Here is a 20,438-nt window from a genome sequence, read left to right on the forward strand (position 1 = left end):
ATTTTTGGTCAAAAATCTGATTTTGGGTCAAAAACATGACTTTTGGTAAAAAATGTGACTTTTGGTCAAAAATCTGATTTTGGGTCAAAAATCTGATTTTGGTCAAAAATGAGTTTTGGTCAAAAAATTGTAGAAAACAATTTTGGGGGAAAAAGTGAGCCTATCCAACACAGTCCAAGTTTTGAGTCCAAGTGTTGATTATATTGGACTCTTCAACTCTGTACAAAGTATAAGATGGAAGATTCTGAGAATGTTTTAAATTGTGGATTATGAGCAAGTTTAAATAGAAACCAAAAAAGTCTTCAACTTTATTTTATTTGGTTAAGGCTTCCCAGATAACAGTTACAGTCATGTACTTGGTTTCTTCAGAGTGACAATAAATCCCAAATCACTATAGATTGTTTCATATAATTATGTTAGGGTTGGGGCTTAGGTTAGGGTGAAGTTTAGGGTTTATAGGGCAAGGATTAGGGTTTATAACTAAGTTATTGGGTTTTTGGATTAATGACCCTTTGGACTATCAACATACATGTAATCGTTTTAATGGCACATCCATATCATAAATCTAGACTCACCTCTCTTTTGAGTTCTCTCGTCTCTTTTTCAGCATCTTCTGCACGCTGGGCAAACTGTCAAGAGAAACAGACAAAACACACACAAAGTGATTACCACACAAATGTTCTTGTAAATATACTTTATATGAGAGGACAGGTCATTATGAAGCTCTGTACAACTGACGCCAATGCTTTTTTATGGTTGCGCGGCAAGTGTGTTGACGAACCTTTCTGTATGTGTGTACGCTCTGAACGTTTAACTTTAAGTGAGCCATTTGATACCAGGACCAGCGAAATATGCACCTACATTACTACCAAACTAATCTTTTTATGTCAAGACATGTCAAAGCAATAACAGCTTTTAAGATTATAATAAAAGCTGATGGGTTGGCGTCTAGCTGTTAACCTCCTTTTTGAAGCTGGCCCGTTTCCTAATTCCTGAGGTGGAGTGCATTCCACATGCGGGCTGTAGACGGAATGTGGGACAGTTCATGGTTAGATCTTGGAATCTGAACTGCAAGTTTGTGAGATCTAATGAAGTGGCGAAGTTAAGGTTATAATTAACTTCACAGAGAGCCCATTTTTTAAAAAATTTAGACGTGAAAACCTCTGGTGTGAACTCACCCTTTCGCTGTCCCTTCTCTCCTTGTTCACCTCCCTCTCCTTGTCCTTCAATTCCCTTTCTAGAAGATCATTCTGACGACTCAGCTCACTGATTTCATTTTGGAGGGAACGGATGTCTCTATTACCTCCGGCTGCACCCAAACGCTGACAACAAAACAATGTTGATTAATTTGTGAATATTGAGAAATAATCCCAGTAATCAGATGTAAACGCAAAAATAATATTACACTGGATCTTTGGTTGATGTATTTCTAATACACAATATCCATGTGCCAGTTTACTGCACAACATCAATGTTTTTTGTGCAGCAAAATAGTACAGCGTTTTGGGTCAAGCTGGGAGAAAAAAATCCCAGGTCGACCAAAAATAGCGTATCGCACACGATAGACCACCTAAGTTATCGTAATCGGTTTCTCCCAGGTCGACCGTAAATAAATTCTGGGTTGCCACATTCGCCCGCAAGCGCCAGGATTTTTAGCCAGGTCGATCCATGACAAGCATGCAAATAGCCCTACATACGTGCTCCGACCATGGCGATATACATGTGATGAGTATAAACCATTGTACGCGCCGCATATACGGCACGATTCATTCATAACTTTGTGCAAGCGCCGGTGTGACTTTTTACGATATCAGTTTCAGTGTCTTGGCATCTAAATTAATTCAGTCATAGGCCTACTCTCATTTTCGTATTTATTTAATAGAGTAGGCCCTATTCTTATTTTAGTTTGCAATATACAGAGGCAGATATAGTCTCGGGATATAGTCATACTTCCAAGTTTTCTACGTTCTTGAAGTTGCGTCAACATGTAGGCCTAAGCGCTTTTAAGCGCTTAGATGCGAACTTGGATGCCCGGCTTGGATGTATAAAGCTTAAAAGCTTACATCCAAGCCAGGCATCCAAGTTCGCATGGACGGTACTACGACTCGATGTTTCAGAATTTACTTGAGAAAAGGAAAGTAATAAATTATGAGAAGAGGTCACAAATAGGATCAAATAAAATAATCCAACAAAGAATCACCCTGCCTAAGTGCCGGACACTTTCCACCACAAATGGAGTGCCAATTTCTATTAGCCTAGGCTGTCTTTCTATCAACAAACGTGGAATCTCCCAGCTTGACCAATTTGGCAATAGTACAGTGCAGTATCTATAGCAGACCACCTAAAATCTTTTCAAAACCCACCTTGCAAAACCTTCGTATTAATTTTGTGCACTTTTTGTCCAGCACGCTTTTTACAGCGTTGGGGTTTGGAATTCCAAAAATCAGTAAAAAGGGTGGAGGTTAAAATTTTGTTGTATAAAGGGTGGGTTGAATCTCTAAAAAGCGTGGGAGCACTCTGATATGGACAATGGCTAGGTGCAGATTGTGGAAGCGACTATGTAATTGCGGTAGCGACAAAGCTTCCGAATTAGACAACTATAATGTTGTAAGCTTTGGTCACAAAAGCGTGGGGGGTTCAATTTCTAGTAAAAAGGGTGTATGGCTAAAAAGCGTGGCAGAAAAATAAAAAGGGTGGGGTTTGACATTATGTAGTTTGTAGCACCTGTAAGCAAGTTTGGTAAAATTTTTATATTATTTGCTTTGAAACCAAAGTTGATGCAAAAAAGTCTACTTCCTCAATGTAAACTATAGTGTCTTTTCTCCCAGCAGGTTTTATCTCTGACCAACAGAGGGTGTACCAAATGTAAACACATGTATGTCATTGTCATCTTATATAACTAAGGTGTAAAATAAGGCTAAAAAAAAGATAGTTTGCTTGTCCTCCACAACTTTTTCCACCTCTTAAACCAAGATCTCACTTCCAACTTCTGCCTTCTTCTCCGCCACTTTAACGCTCTTCTAATTAAATGTTCCGTCGCGACCTCTATTATTCTGCATGTTGTTGTTGAATACCTCCAAAATTGTGGAGTTTGTAGCAACGCGAGTAACTCGGTCAAATAAAATCGTAACGCCGAGTTTACAGGGCACGTACACACTGTACATCGCCATTTTACCCCATTTTCACATACGACCGAACGTGGCGTTCAAAATATTACATTTCAAAAATAATCTTACTATCTTTAATATACTCACAAAATGCAAGAATATTTCAAAATATCATGTTTAAAATAGTGTTTAATTTTCTGTGCATCAAACGTAATAATACTAACAGAAAACAGAATCCATAAAAGTTAAAAATAGCATGTTGCGTCAAGTGTTCGATCGGATAAATACATCGCATACACGCATGTGTATTTGCTGGTGAATCTCGATCTGACAAACAACGGAAGCGTATACTAGACAGGTGTGTGCAGAGACTAAATATTCTGATATCGTGGTTCTAGTATGTCTACTGAAAGCTTTTATTTGACTATTTTGTTATACTTTTTTTATTTCTGAGTTCGTTTTCATTAAGCTTTTATTTTATCAGCGGTTGTTAAAAAAAGTAGAATAAAAAACCCCATATGCATACACACAAACTTGGGTCGGTCGGTAAAAGTTTTTAAAAACTTTTTTATTTTTAAACTCGGGTGGTAAATTACGGTCGGTCGCTGGAGGACAAGCAAACAATTCTTTTTTTTTGCCTAACACTATTGCCTTACCTGCAGTCTTTTGTTGTCCTCATTTAAATCTTTGATTTGATCCAGTAGAGCTTGCTCTGTAATGAATAAAAACATGATACTAACATTATTTAGGGAGAACTACATTCTGAAGAAAAATGAAAAAAGTAAATTAAAAAAGAAAGATTGAAACTGCAGACAAGGGATGAAATTGATGGGCTTGTTCTAGCTCATAGCCTAATCATGTTCCCTGGTATCAACAGTTTGTTATCGCTAAGTAAATCTTGTGTAAGTAGAAGAATACTTTGATATCAATGGGAAAAAACCCTGTTTTATGGGCTGACCTACGCATATATATATTTGAAGTGGATTGATTTTTACCAAAAAAAAAGTGAAAAAAGTCAGAATATTGTTCCAATATGTTCAGATTTTTGGCAAAATTTTCAAGCTTTAGGATCATTTAGCCTCGTCCTAAAAATATGACCATTCGACCATAACATAATAAATTCATGAAACCAAACTTGTGAAAAGTGCCCATTACGTTTTGTTACCTGGAGATATTTGATCATGTCTCACCTCCTTTTTCAACCAATTCGACGGTAATAACATTTAACCACAAATTGCCTCAGGCAAAACTCACTTCCTGGGAACTCAATACCACACAAGGTCATTTTTATGTAACTCATTGACCCGTGTGTGCCATATACTGCCTCTAGCTATAATGACAGCCTGGTGATGTGGTCAACTCATTGACAGATACCAACCTCAGGAGGGAATTCAATTTTTGATCAATTCTCTTCGGGTAGTGTAACGTAATGCTAACAACTGTCAAACAATGTATTCAAGTCAAACATAAAAACAGCATTACAACCTTTTTTCTTTACAAGTATCCAGTGTACTGGAAGTTTGTGCACCACCAGTCTTAAAAGTTGACGACTCCACTACTCTATAGGAGTCTTATTACTGATTTATCAGAATTGATTACTGATTTATCAGAATTGATTACTGATTTATCAGAATTGATTAGGAAATGACACTAGAATTATTTCTAGAACGGTTTTTCCCTCTTAGTTGTCATCTCACCATTTTTCACACCTTCCTGGCCCTGAGACTCTGCCATTTTCTCCATTTCCTCAAACGCTACAGAAGCTTGAGTGGCTTTTACCTGCATCACTGTTCTCGCTAACTCAAAGAGCTGCAACATTTGCTCCTCACTGGCACCTCCAGGTGGATCAAGCTGTTCACAAACAAACAAGCAGAAAATATTAAACCCAGGCTTGGTGAGATGAAATTCAATATTTTAAAGGTATTTTTCTCGTTACACGACCTACTGTCTTTTAAAATCTACATCAACACGATAAATTCACTAATATGAAAATGGTGCAAATTATGAGTGACATGATCTGATTCCATCATAATGGGCTATTCCAGTTGAAATCCACACTACCCCTGTTGAAGATTTTGGAAATATCTTCCAAAGGGGGAATATGTTTTTTTAATGTAATTGGTCAGGATAGAACTAGCCTTGTTCCACAAACCGTGACACCTCTCGAATAGCGAGCGGAGCGAGCACCCCGTTCCACAAACCGCGACGCCTCTCGAATAACGAGCGGAGCGAGCACCGAGCATGGCCTACAGTTGGAAAATCATCATACAGGTATCAGAATACAGCATAGAAGCCAGTGCTAGGTCAGGATTAATCATTTTGAAACCCATACTTCCTCTGGAAATGGCTTTAACCTATTATCTTCCACAACTGGAGTGAGTATTTCAAATAGAAATTACGGGTTTCTATTCTATTCAAAACTCATACTCCCTCTGTGGAAGACTATAGCTAAATCTTCCACAGGGGTAAGTGTGGACTTTAAATGGAATAGCCCAATTATTATGCAAGTCTGCAATACTGAAATTGAGATATAGGCAAAGATAGGAATAGCCCATTTGTTGTTCACAGATTTGGGGTCAAAAGTCATCATTAGGGTCATTTCCGGTCTAAAACCAAATACCTTCAACAATTTTTATTAGCCAAGTAAAACATACCACAGTGGCCACTTTGCAACTGGATTTCACGATTTCTTCGATATCTAATTCTAAAACAAGAAGCACTAAATTGCAAATTCAAAAATTATGTGCCCAATCTTCTGAGACATTATTTTTTGTGTCTTATGAAGAATACAATATTAAAAGTAACTCTTTTCTATTCTATACTCACATCAGCCAGCATATTGGTGAGTTCATCTGCCTCATCCTCTCCTATGTTGGCTGCATCCACCGCCATCACTTTACCCCAATCTACTGGTGCCATGGTAACGGTGGTTTATCTTCACTACAGCCTATGAGTTGATTCCTTGTCTTATCTGATTATTTCTAATGAAAGACACATTAATTGTTCTGGAATAACAAATGATAGAAAAAAATATATTATGAGCAAATTAACTTTATATTTTAGAGATTTCCTCTTCTAAATGATTGACCCCTTATTGTTTAGGTACGGTAATTTGATTCTCTATCAAATGAAAGAACTTGCAGCTAAAAATATTGAACTTCAAAATTTTATGAACATCTGGCAGTCATTAGCTCGAGATACTCTAGCTAAAATACATGTTTACATTTGCTATCTTACATTATCTTGCTGTATTTCAGCTAGAGCGCCATATGTAGCGCTTCAGGTTTTTTTTGTTGAGAACAATAGGCCTACTGTTACGTAAGACGAAGAAACCCGCCCCGGAGCCCACCCTACTCATTATTTCATTGCACTTATTGCAATTTGCCTCCACACATTACGTAATCAACACAAAGCTTTTGTGAGGATAAGAAATCGACAGCGGAGGATACGAACGACACGCCAATTTTTAGTTGTCAATCATGAATTGCCGCAACGTTTCACTTTCAGCATTTTTCTGCATGGCATTCCGCATGCACCATGACAAATTATGCCATATTTTTCCAAAGATCATCTCATATGAAGTAAGCTGAATGCGACCTGTACTTTTGTAACATTCCGATCGCTTAGATATTATTGGCGAATTTGCTTGAAGTTGAAAACATGTGAGTTCATGGTGTGTATTAAACATATAGGTATGCTAGGTGAATTCAAATTTGCCATCAAACTGCATCATTTTATATATCAAATCAAAGCCCTTGAGTAAAGAAAGCCAAAACTGAAAACCATTTTTTCATAGCACTTTCCGTAGCAAAGTTACATCTTGTCAAAGATTGACTTTCATCAAAAAGTTTCAGCTAGCAAAATTCCCCAAAACGGCATTTCGTTGGTGTTTCTAGATCTTAGTCTCATTATGATAGCAGCTTTTTTAATGGAACTGCTATCCAAATCCTCTAAAATTCCATGTGCGAGTGACTTATCACCATAAAAAATTATATATTTGGGTCAAGTGAAGTATAGAAAACATATTTATGTATGTTTCCTTCTTTGGCCAGTTGTTTTAAATTTCTATGTAAATATGCATTGACATTGTCGGCAAATTTGGCTGGCAAATGTGTTAACTAAGGTTTGCCTGGGTTACCTAAAACATAGCATGGAGTAGTGCCGTACTATTACGCTGACTTTCGTATTCGGCGAGGAGGACGATTTCTACCTCCTGGTTTGTTTACAAACAGAGAGGTAGACAAAAGACTGTTCCGCTTGTCCAAACAATCAAGTATCAGAAGGATGGTCCACAATAGCGTGATTCATGTCACATGAATAGGGATTAAAAAGCTGTCACGTAGAACCATGTGCTTCTATTGTCCAATTTGCCATCAAGATTTCATATGGAAACAGTTCAGACCCAGAACAGGATCATGTCAGAAATTAATATTTTGTTCTGGGTCTGATTATTCGGACTAAGCATGGAGTAAAATGGACACAAATGAAATTACGATGCAATAGTATACAATGCAATTTGAATGCGCAGCAGACTATAGAAATAACGTGGCCCGGTTATAATCATTATAATGTAGAATTAGACCACGTCTGGCAGTCATGCATGATATGATGATTCGGTCAAACATGTCAAATAATGAAACACAAGCGGTTAAAGACAGCATTGCGTCCTATTGTTATTGCATTGGATTATAGAGGATTATATGACTACCACAACATTTTCTGTCAAGTCCAAACAGCTCATTTAAATCTTATTGATGTGTAATATTGATAGTGATAGGAATCAATAACTATACAGGCATACTTTGGGTATGATGACATGAAGAATTTAACATGAGTTTTTTTTTATATAGGTCTATAATTATTTAGATAGAAAAGAAAAAAATGAATGAGTGAAATAATTAAATAAACAAATAAATATATAAATAAATATAAGTAACCTCCCCTCACAAGTGAATAAGTAATGATAGGCCTACCTAAAATAAAATAAATAAATTAAATATATATAGGCCTATATTTAATTATCAATTAAAATTTAATATATTTTATCAATATTAAAATAACACCCTTGAAATGAAAAGATCTAAATTACAAATTAAAAATGAGCAAGTGAAATAATAAACAAACAGAAAAATAAATTTTAATATAAAAATCTATCTATTTTTTTACTATTATGAGAATGATAAATAAATTTAAAATAACAAATAAATAGATGAATAAATATTAAAATAATAAGTAGAGTTGCACCCAATTCGGTATTTATCACTCCTAAATCAGTACTATAAACATACATAGGGCCTATAACAAAGTAATAGGCCTAAAATAAATAGTTTTAGGCCTACTTGAATTTTGAAAAATAAATAAATAAATAAAATTCTAGTAATAGCTGTGTGTGTAGGTATGTCACTGGCCGCAATGCTGCCTATATGCTGGTATGTAACAGAGCAAAAAGCACGAAACAGACGTGGAAAACGGACGCGCGTCCAGTCTGCAATAAAGGCCAAATGGACGTGGAAAATGGACAAATGGACGTGGCAAATGGACGCAGCAAAAATGCCCTAATGGACGCGGGAAATGGACATGATAGTCTTTATCTCCAGCCGTTTACGGCCTATACCTATTAATTGAATAAAAGTCATTCAGTACTATACATATTTATTAAGCTTTATTATGTAGAGACGGGTCGCATACTGCGTGTTTTGCCCGTACAGTTTGCTGCAAAAATAACCATTTAGGCCTGATCGATATTCGACAACATTTTTAAATAGGCCTAATGTCGTAAAACATTTTTGTGCTTACTGTGTCAGAAAATTAGATTCTATCATGTTTAAAACACTGTTTATTTTGTTTTATTTCTGTATTTATATTAAAACCAGAGCGAAGTGCTGATTAGGCTATAGGTCCTGCATCCGACTGTGGAAACCGGCGCTTATGATAAGTTTGATCATCATTCATCACTCATTTAGGCCCTATTAATATTGTTATTATTATTATTATTATTATTATTATTATTATTATTATTATTATTAATATTTAATTATTACTATTATTGAAAACGTTTCAAACTTTTCCTGGTATAAATAGGCCTACACTGCACTGCAAAAACCTGTGTTTATCAATTTGAGACTTTTTCTATATGAAGGCCAACACATTCTTGCTTCTATAAATACTTGGTCCTGTATAATAGGCCTATGTGGAAACATTATTTACTATGTCAAATGTTTAGCCATTGAATTTTGATGATGGTTTAGTCAATATGTTTATGGAAGTTGACACATGACTATGTTCAAAATGACTAGCTCAAGGGCTGAGTATGCCTTTCTGTGTAGGCCTATAGGTAAAATTTAAATTGAATTGAATAGTATGCAAGAACGTGTTTAACTTTGGAGGTGACGCGTATGCCTATAAGCCTATAGATTGTTAGGACGCCCCTTTTCAGCATCGCTGTCACCCCCCCTCCCGCCACTTTTTTTTTTCATGTTCTGCATGCACCCATTATTTTGCCATTTATTCTTTCATCACCCCAAGGGCCCTTATTTTGAACAGCAAATTCATTATCACCACCATAGGAACAAAATTTTAATCTTAGGAACCTCTTTTGAAATAACAAAGCAATTAAGCGAAAACTAGAGGTTAGGCCTACTGTGGGTTTGTTTTGGCTCTCACCCAAAGACCATAGGACAGCATTCAAGCTTTGACTTACATTTTGTGGACAGAATGGTGAAAACATAAAGTGAAAGATATCCTACTTAAAGGAACATTTTCTAGGGTAAAATTTTGTGTAGAAACTGAATCTGACATAAAAAATGCATAATTATCAACTTCCCCATAGCACTGTACAGGCATATTTCTGCCCGAAATCCTCAAATATCATGAAAATTTGCTCTAAAAAAATAAGTCCTTCAAAATGGGGATACTTAGGGCTAAATAAACATAAACTTGCTCTAGAGGGAGGTATTGGCAAGAGCAAGTTTGAGTTTGTTTAGCCTTAAACCTCCCAGTTTTGAAGGACTTATTTTTTTTAGAGAATCCATTAATTTCTTCACGCCCTCAAAATTCTTAGGGGTGGGGGTAGCATATTGCAAGTTATTTTATTGTCTGTAAATGAAGCTTACTTATTTATTATATTACCATTTAGCTATTGAAATACTGAGCAAAAAGACACGTAAAGCATCCCTATAGCTCATACGAATGAGGAGATATAGCCTTTTCAAATAGAAAATGAGGCGAATATCGTACTTTTTTCCAAATCAATTGTCACCCGAACACTCAAGTTTCTACTGCTGCTACGAAAATAAAGAAAGATGTTGATCCCATTCAATGCTTTTAATATCACAATTGTACCCTTGTTACACAATTAGTATAGAAAATTAGGCTCTATTTACTAGTGTTCATGTTCATACACTCACAGGAAATCTGCAAGTCAATTTTTTTGTCACCCCCCAAACCGCTATTTTCGGCCAAAATCGGACATAAAATTGAATTTTTCTTGAAATCTATAAAAGATAGGGAGTTTTAAGTGCCAAAATCTGAAACTACATGATATTTTACCCTTGGAAACATATAAACAATCCAAGAATTTTTATTGTTTTCAACCCTAAATAATTTTTTTCACACTTTTGTCCGCCAAACGTAAGTCAAAGCTTGAACACTGTCATAGGCCCTATTTGAAAAAAAAAATCATGTATTCACCCACGCCCGCCTTAGGTCCAAACGGCCCGTCTTTCACCCAATGACCCAAATTGTACTTTTTGCTCTCACCGAATGCCATGATCATGCCCTCATCCAATTTGAAAGCGTCCGATGCGGCCCTATACATAGGCTACCAATTTCATATGAGTGTCCCCGGGAGGTAAACATTTATAAATACTTTAAGTAGACCTACAAACTTCCTCCATGGGCATGTTTAATAATACTCTCGTATCTATATAAAAAACAAACCGGCATTCATGCACACACCGATATCCTTTTAAATCAGAAAATGGTTCTTTCTGACCTTTACAAAACCTTTTTCATGTCTACAAATGGTTCTTTCTGGCATATTATAGGCCATACCGCCAAATTCCAAGACTCATGTCAAAACTACAATACAAAATACAAACCCATCCGCCTTACACAACCCACCCTGTTTGTAAATACGTTCAAACGAGGACCTCGACTTTAGAAGGATCTAACCGAGGACTTACACACCCGTTTTTAATCGACACACCGTGGACCTCACGCAAACACACCAGGCAACTTACTATCCAACTGAGACCCGTCCCATACCCGCTATGGGGGACCTATCTTATATGCATATTTGCATCATTTACTTCATCCTGGGCATAGTTTCAGGAGGTGTGTCCTCGTTTTACGGTGTGTATCCATATGTAGGTCCTCGTTAGACGGCATTTACAAACGCCCCCCCCCTCAGGGGCGTAACCAGACCTGACCTTCCGGGGGGGGGGGCAAGATTGATTTCCCAATTTTTGACCAAAAGTTGTATTATTTATGTGCGCATCGCGAACGGCTTGCCGCGAAGTGATAAACGGGTGGGGTCCAGAGGCCCGCCATAGGGCCCCTGATGGGGTCCCGGGGCAAAGCCCCGGCGGGGGTCAAGGGGGCGGAGCCCTCTGAAGCTCATGGTTTTTGGCATATTAGAAGCTAAAAATCCAGTGTTCAGAGTACAAAATTTCACAATGAAAGTAGTATAGATCTTCTTCCTCTTTCTTTCCCTTTTCTCTCTCCCTTCCCTTTCTCTTCTCCTTCCCTTTTTCTTCCCTCTTTTTCTTTTCTTCTTTCCCTTTCTCTTCTTCCCTCTTTTTCCCCTTTTTCTCTTCTCCTTCCCTTTTTTCTTCCCTCTTTTCTCTCTTCCCCCTTTTCCCCGCCCCACACTGGTTACGCCACTGCCCCCACCCCCCATGATCCTACAAACATGCACGCGGTATTATAGATGTTGAGCGCAGAATGCGGAAAAATGCGTTTTGAGCTCACCATATAAAATAGCATCTCAGAAGCGCTTTCACATAAACTAACCAGCACACCCCCTGTTGTACACTCAACACACACCCCAAAGAAACATTACACACGCACATAAGCACCCCCCATCATTCATGGACTTTGAAAGATTTTTAAGCGCATGCAGAATGTCGCAAATAAATTTGGGACTTTATAATAATGCCAAATGATAAAGATTTAGAGCTCACTTAAATCGAAATTAAATTAGATTTAAAGGAGTATTTCGTTATTAATCTAAAAATATATCTATGAAATGTATATAATGTTATGTATGTATTATTTTGGCATGGAAATAAAATATCTATTTATCTTTTATGATTCTTTCATTTATCATGCTAATGCTTATACCTTTCTGCCTGTTATACATGCATCCCGGCATGTACATTCAATTCAATTCAATTCAAAGTAGTTTATATTCACTTTGAGCATAAGCATGATACCGGTACATTGCACATCATATATCTTTACTGATTTCTAGGACACACCACACCTATATTAGCTTATATTATAGCATTAATCATACTTATTTATGAAAAAATGTGCAATCTGACTATTCTAATTTGTAAATGATTATTTGAACATGCCAATGACACGCTGCAGTGCGTTGTACTGCATCGGTGCTCCTTTATTAAAAGGGAAATCCCTGAAAAAGCTTATTCAAATTATTTGGTGAATAATAGCATTTTCATGAATGAAACATAGCATACGACATTCATATGCATGAATAAATTAAATTGGTCCTTTACAGTTACCAAAAAATAAATATATGTTGTTTGAATTGGTGAATTGGCGCAATTAAAAATTTGCCCTACCTTTGCTGTCCATGTCATGATGTCAGTGTTCTTATGAAATAAAAAAAATTAAATAAGTAACCACCAAGGAAGACAAAAAAAGAGTAAAACCCAAATCACGCGGACTAATACAACCCACCTCGATATATTTTATGGACCATAATAGATTTTGAGCGCAAAATGTGAAAAAAATGTCTTTTGAGCTCCCCATATAAATGGCATCACAAACGCCTCACCATATCAACTACAGGGCCTTATTACCCACTAAGCTGATCCCTCTTTTCTGTACTCACCACACACTACATAAACAAACACTAAACACGCACCTCATATCATTGACAGACTTTGAAAGATTTTGAACACAGAATGCCAAAAAATAAATTTCGGAGATCTTGAAGATAATCAACAAATTTGATAAGAATAAAAGCTATGACATAGGAAACTTCATTGTAAAAAAACTAGCTAAAGAACTTGTTCAACCTCTTAGTCCAAGTATTCATAACAGTATTCATAGCTAGATATCACACAAGAAACTGTAATAAGTATAATCAAACAAGAAACAAGAAAGTATTCATTCAGGACTACAGGCACATGCATTATTATGGGGTATGAGCGCTTGGACAGTATTTTTGTGGAACATGAGAGCACATCAGACATATCGAATTGCACTCTGAATACGAAGAATGTCCTTCTGATATAAAATAATTTTGGGTTTTTTTCGCGGTATAATACACATTTTATGGAAAATTATTAAAAATTGATATTTTTGATATTTAACAGTCATCGAAGTAAACTTTATAAATCTGATGATTTATACTTAAAGTGTATGTAGCTGGGAGGAAAAGCCGACGATCAATTGAAAATTTTGACCTTCGTATTGAAGATATGGATTTTCCTCCAAAAAACACCCAAAAAATTAGGTCTTTTGGGGAAAAAATGTATATCGTCAATACAAAAGGTCAAAATGTTCAATTGATCATCGACTTTTTCTCCCAGCTACATACACTTAAAGTACATATTATTAGATTTATTAAGTTTACTTCGAGGACTGTTATAAATCAAAATTTTAATAATTTGTCATAAAAGTTGTATTATATCGCGAATTTCAAAAATTATTTGATATCAGAAGGACATTCTTCGTATTCAGAATGCAATTCGATATGTCTGATGTGCTCTAGTGGCCTACAAAAATACTGTCCAAGCGCTCATACCCCATCCCTTAAGGGAATTCCATAATAGTGCATGTGCCTGTAGTCCTGAATGATCAGTGAATACTTTGATTATACTTATTACAGTTTCTTGTGTGATAGCTAGCTATGAATATTGTAATGAATACCTGTAAGTTCTTTAGAGCTGACTTTATTGTGACATTAATATCATTGTTTATACATTTTAAGCTTTATTCATGACACGGATTTATAAATTTTACAACACAGATTACAACACGAAAAATGGATTTTAGAAAACGGTAAACTTCGGACTCTAAGCAGGGACTCTAAGTTATATGCGGTCGTGCGAAAAACCCGGTCTTTAGGGGCCATGAACTGAACCACATGCCAAGTGTAAACTCTGTCAGCAATCAAATGGTTCAAACTGGTGGTGGTGGGGTCACTCCAATAATAAAGTCACATGCATGTGCGGTAGCAACTTTATATACAACATGGGGTCTTTGGGGGGGGGTCACGCTGAAAAATAGGGTCTTTTGGTGGCAGATGCTAAAAAGTGGGACCTTTCGAGTTTCGAGAAGGGAAGACCAAACAAATTAGTTCTTTCTGGTTATTCTAAAACTTGCGGCTTTTGGTTTCAGATGTTATAATAGACTTTTTCCACAAGATCTTGGGAGCAAAAATGAGCCGTTTGTGTGAAAACAAAACAAAATGAGGTCTTTAGAGGTGTAACGTTCATGTAGGGCCTAGTATTCTAGGCCTAAATACCATTGATTATTTATTTATAAAGCACACTGATTAGTATCAATATCCTAACCATTATTCGGCCATTGTTCCTATTGTATAACGTGGCATTGCGCTAATCACCTTATTATAAAGTGGACAATGCAAACATATTGCTATGATATCATTTCCTACGCAATCCTCACCTTCTATTTTAAGCTATTATCTTTTATCATTATTTTATTATTATTATAACCTACTATCAATATGCAATAAACAAAATATGACGGTGAACTTGATGTTACGATAGTACTGTGCAGTGCAGTGTCCGTGACAGCAGTGAGCAGTGTTAGATTGAGTTCTCAATCCGCGACTTTCCGCGTCTGTTTGTCCTCTTCTCGCGTACGTTTTGGAAATGGACACGAGTAGTGACATTGCGTCCATTTGATCATTTCTCACGTCCATTTGGACATTTTTGGCGTCGGTTTCAAAACGGACGCGCGTCCATTTGCCACGTCCAATTGGCCATAAATGCAATCTCACATACCTCCTATATGTGTAAAGTTGTAATTATCCTGGTATTGATTATAACGGTGCTGCTGTGAATGCTTGAACTTTAGCAATCAATTTACTTTAGATGTATTGGCATAATCCTCTATAATCCAATACAATAATAATAGGACGCAATGCTGTCTTTAACCGCTTGTAATGAAACCTCTAAAACCAAAAATTGAAAAATGGTCTAGATAAAATAATGAACTTGATGATGATTGAATTCAATCCCTGAATGAATTTGAGCGCCGTATTTGAGTCCAGTGTAGAATGGCAGTGTAGCTGCTAGCTCGAGATACTCTAGCTAAAATACAGGTTTACATTTACTATCTTACATTATCTTGCTGTATTTCAGCTAGAGCTCCAAACGACAAGCTTCCGGGTTTTTTTGGAGAACAATACTGTTACGTAAGATGAAGAAGAAACCCGCCGCGGAGCCCGCCCTACTCATTATTTCATTGTACTTATTGCAATTTGCCTCCACACATTACGTAATCAACACAAAGCTTTTGTGAGGGTTAGTGAGTGGATAAGAAATTGACAGTGGAGGATACGAAGGACACGCCGATTGTTAGTTGTCAATCATGAATTGCCACAACGTAGTAATATTTTACTGCATGGCATTCCGCAAACACCAAGACAAATTATGCCGTATTTTTCCAAAGATCATCTCATATGAATAATGAAGTAAGCTGAATGCGATCTGTACTTTTGTAACATTCCGATCGCTTTTGATCACCTATTATCAGCGAATTTGCTTGAAAACACGTGAGTTCATGTTGTGTAAACATAATTAGCATAGACACAAATGAAATTACGATGCAATACAATGCAATTTGAATCTCCGGATCACCAAAAGCGTTCCAGCATCAAGTCAATTTACAACATGATGGGAGCTGACCTTCAACAAGTTGAGAACCACCCATATCTTGGTGTCGAGCTTACATCTAATCTGGACTGGGGACTACACATAAAGAACATAGCAGGCAAAGCTCAGCGATCACTCAACTTCTTACAGCGTAACCTGTACAAGTGTCCTGAGCAGATCAAACAACAAGCCTACTTCTCCATTGTTAGACCAGTTCTGGAATACTCAGGCACCATCTGGGATCCACACTACCAGAAGCACATTTCAACCCTTGAGGCAGTACAGCGGAAGGCAGCTCGCTTTGTGAAGAGGAATTACCAGCGTACAGCCAGTGTTACCCAGATGCTTCAGGAGTTGAAATGGCCTTCACTTCAGGACAGAAGAACCATCTCACGCCTCACAATGCTCCACAAGATCAACTCTGGAGATTCACCACTCACAGTTCCAGGGAAGTTCCAACCAGTGAACACAGACAGGCCAGTTACTCGCAGCCACAGACCTGACCAATTCATCAACTATCCAGCCAGAACAGAGCTCTACAAGAACAGCTTCTACCCACGGACCATCAGGCAGTGGAATCTACTCCCAGCCAGTGTCATCACTCAATCAACATCAGCCAAATCCTTCAACACAAATGCATGGAAGTACATGAACGACCACAAGGCACAGCTGTACATGGGCAGGCCAGCCGGACGTTCCACCTCTGCAAGCATCTAAACTTCACTCCAGTCACTGTATATTTGCGCACCCCTTTTTATTGGTTATCTGCACCCTCAGTTGTTTTGTGTGTAAGAAGTTGAGATGTAACCGGAAGTCTGGATATCTATACCGCCTGGTCCTGTCCAGTATTACCTTAGAAGTAGAAGTAGAATGCGCAGCAGATCTATAGAAATAACGTTGCCCGGTTTTATGCAGAATTAGACCCTGTCTGGTCATACTAGTCATAGTCAATGCCAATCTGCCGAATTCGGCATGTTCGAAGCCTCATTTTTTTTTTCAGTTTCAAATCACACTCCAAATATCGTAATCTTTTCTTAAATGTACACTGCAGAATCTTTTACATTCCTATAATATCAAACATACCCTTCAATCATGTTGATTTTCCCAATTTTAAAAGACTTCGCTCATTATTCAACCGCCAAACCTGTCGGAAAAACAAAAATATTTGCGTCCGTCGCAACTCGGGTCAAAGGTTACTACTGCAGACGGTGTCAGACAGATTATTTTAAAAATTTACTTATTTTATTCATTCATTTATTTATTTTATTTATTATTTATTCCTGTCTTTTTATTTATCTGATTGATTGATTGATTGATAGATAGATAGATAGATATATTGATTGATAGATAGATAGATAGATATATTGATTGATTGATTGATTGATCGATTGATCGATTGATTGATTGATTGATTGATTGGTTGATAGGTAGATTGATTGATTGATTGATTGATTGATTGATCGATCGATTGATTGATTGATTGATTGATTGATTGATCGATTGGTTGGTTGTTGTTGATTGATTGATTTGATTGGCTGATTTGGGTAGTAGGCCTAGGCCTAATTTTGAAATAGGCGAAAGCGTTTGTTTCACTTCGGGATCACTGAGCAAGACTGACTCGATCGTTTTTGTGGTAAATGATTGAAAGACTTTTGTGAATGTAGGCCTAATATAGGCTACATTAGGCCTATATGCAGTTACTGTCCGTTTTTCCTATTCAGTGCACACACAGTGCTCCAATTGAAGATTGACCTTTAGCTCACTCACTGTAGGCCTACTTTAGGTATAAGCAATAGACTAGTTAGTGGGCTGGAGGGAAACCCCTTCACCCAATAATAGCCATAGAGAGCTATAGAGGCTCACATGTGAATTATAATGTTCATCCTTAACATACTACAATTTGAAGTAAAAAATGTCACGGGAAAGCTGTTGTCGAGCTGTTTTTCCGAAGAGAGTCTTCCAAAATTTCATAACAGTCGGACGTGTAATTTTAATGGCAAATTGTGCTCAACAGCTGACTCGAGATAGCTACAACTTCGAGCGAGCACCATCGTGTGATCGGTTTGATCAATTTTCGCCATAGCTGTAAAAAAAACTTCAATTCTTTCCCTCTATGGTCATCTTAAAATGATTAAAATGCAAATATGGAGTTCTGACTGCCCGATAGGGAGCTAAAAAATTGAAAAACTTTTTCCAAACCGTGTTAAGTCTAAAACGACATGTTTCTCATTAGCTCTCATTTACTTGTGTGATAGGCCTACGATCACAATAAATTTGACAAGTTTGACATGATCAACATGGCCAACAATATGCAGACTTTTGTTCTCATTTCGGAAACAAAGGCCTCGCTTACTATGTGCGTTTGCTTTGTAGGCCCCCCTAATGGTGCATCCAACTGAAATTATAATACCTATTTCATCACAGCACATTGCGATATCGGACAGGTAAATCAGAAACATATATTTATGGATTTATCCAGGGATATGAGACACATCCCTGATTTAACATAGTTGAGCTGTCATATCAAATCCTTTGTCAACCTTTAGACAAGAACTGTCCAGCACGAAATGTCCCATTGCAATTCATCCACAAAAGTTGCCAAAATGGGGTCATTTTTTGTTTAATTCAACACAGCATGAACATTTTGGAATGTATAGGCCTCACCTGGTACCAAAATGGAGCTAAGAATATTCTCCATGCTGCTAGACTATTTTACGGAGCCTCATGGGTGACATGTAACAAATATTTTTTTGAAAATTATCCTGAGATAATCAGGTTATCTCAGGATAATTATCCCGAGATAATCATGTTATCCCGGGATAATCCGATTATCCCGGGATAATTATCCCGAGATAATCAGGTTATCCCGGGATAATCAGGTTATCCCGGGATAATTATCCCGAGATAATCAGGTTATCCCGGGATAATCAGATTATCCTGGGATAATTATCCCGAGATAATCATGATAATTATCCCGAGATAATCATGTTATCCCGGGATAATCAGATTATCCGGATAATTATCCGAGATAATCATGTTATCCCGGATAATCATGTTATCCCGGATAATTATCCCGAGATAATCATGTTATCGCGGGATAACATGTTTATCTCGGGATAATTGTACATGCACAATCTCTTTAACACAGCAATGTTGCTCACGCAAATAGCGTCAATTTTGTAATAGATGTTCTTATCATAGGATGTACGGCGATGGAGTGTACATCTGGGCAGGAGACTGTTTATACGACGAACTGTGCTACTGGCTACGTACAGTCAGGGCGAACACCATCAATTCAGCGTCCCATTGAAACACACGGGAAAACACGCATTTTCTTTGCGCGATTTTAGACATTTTCGGCAACAAATTGACTATAAATGTAATACCAATCGATTGCAAATGTACGGGTAGTCTTATGATTAATTTTCGAGATATGGGCCTTTAAACAGCACCATGACCATTTTCGACCCGTTTCTGGCCATTTTCTGGCTATATTCAGTAGATAGCAGATCAATGTAGCTATTTTTAGTAGATATCAGATCAATATAGCTATCTTCAGTAGATAGCAGATCAATATAACAATCGTTGGTAGGTAGCAGGTCCATATAGTAATCTTCTGTAGATAGCAGATCAATTATAGCTATATTCGGTGGAAAGCAGATATAGCTATTTTCAGTAGATAGCAGATTAATATAGTTATCTTCAGTAGATAGCATTTTAATATATAGCTATCTTTAGTAGGCCTAGCAGATCAATATAGCTATCTCCAGTAGATTACAGATGAATATAACTATCTTCAGTAGATAGCAGATCAATATAACTATTGTCAGTAGATAGCAGATTAATATAGTTATCTTCAGTAGATAGCAGATCAATATAGCTATTTTCAGTAGATAGCAGATCGATATAGCTATTTTCAGTAGATAGCCGATTAATATAGCAATCTTCAGTAGATAGCAGATCAATGTAGCTATCTCCGGTAGATTGAATATGAATATATCTGTCTTCAGTAAATAGCAGATCAATATAGCTATCTTCAGTAGATAGCAGATCAATATAGCTATTTTCAGTAGATAACAGATCAATATAGCTATATTCTGTAGATAGCAGATCAATATAGCTATCTTCAGTAGAAAGCAGGTTAAAATATAGCCATCTTCAGTAGATAACAGATCAATGTAGCTATCTCCAGTAGATTGCAGATGAATATAACTATCTTCAGTAGATAGCAGATCAA

The 20,438-nt window shown here is 37.0% G+C and overlaps 2 protein-coding genes across 2 annotated transcripts in view; one reads left to right on the plus strand and one right to left on the minus strand.

The window, feature by feature from the left end:
* LOC140166039 (centrosomal protein of 290 kDa-like) overlaps positions 1–6,099 on the minus strand; it is a 60,535-nt gene extending 54,436 nt beyond the window's left edge. The window contains exons 1-5 of the mRNA XM_072189414.1: positions 5,934–6,099; positions 4,805–4,958; positions 3,764–3,819; positions 1,179–1,322; positions 576–629 (exon numbers count right to left, since the gene is read on the minus strand). Of these exons, the coding sequence (XP_072045515.1) occupies positions 576–629; positions 1,179–1,322; positions 3,764–3,819; positions 4,805–4,958; positions 5,934–6,026 (501 nt within the window). The 5' untranslated portion in view covers positions 6,027–6,099. The remainder of the gene's footprint in view (positions 1–575; positions 630–1,178; positions 1,323–3,763; positions 3,820–4,804; positions 4,959–5,933) is intronic.
* The window catches only part of LOC140166041 (uncharacterized), a 245,583-nt gene that overhangs the window by 187,212 nt on the left and 37,933 nt on the right, over positions 1–20,438 (plus strand). The gene's annotated exons all lie outside the window — the stretch shown is intronic.

The sequence above is a fragment of the Amphiura filiformis genome, chromosome 12, assembly GCF_039555335.1.
Source record: "Amphiura filiformis chromosome 12, Afil_fr2py, whole genome shotgun sequence".
Taxonomy (NCBI): domain Eukaryota; kingdom Metazoa; phylum Echinodermata; class Ophiuroidea; order Amphilepidida; family Amphiuridae; genus Amphiura; species Amphiura filiformis.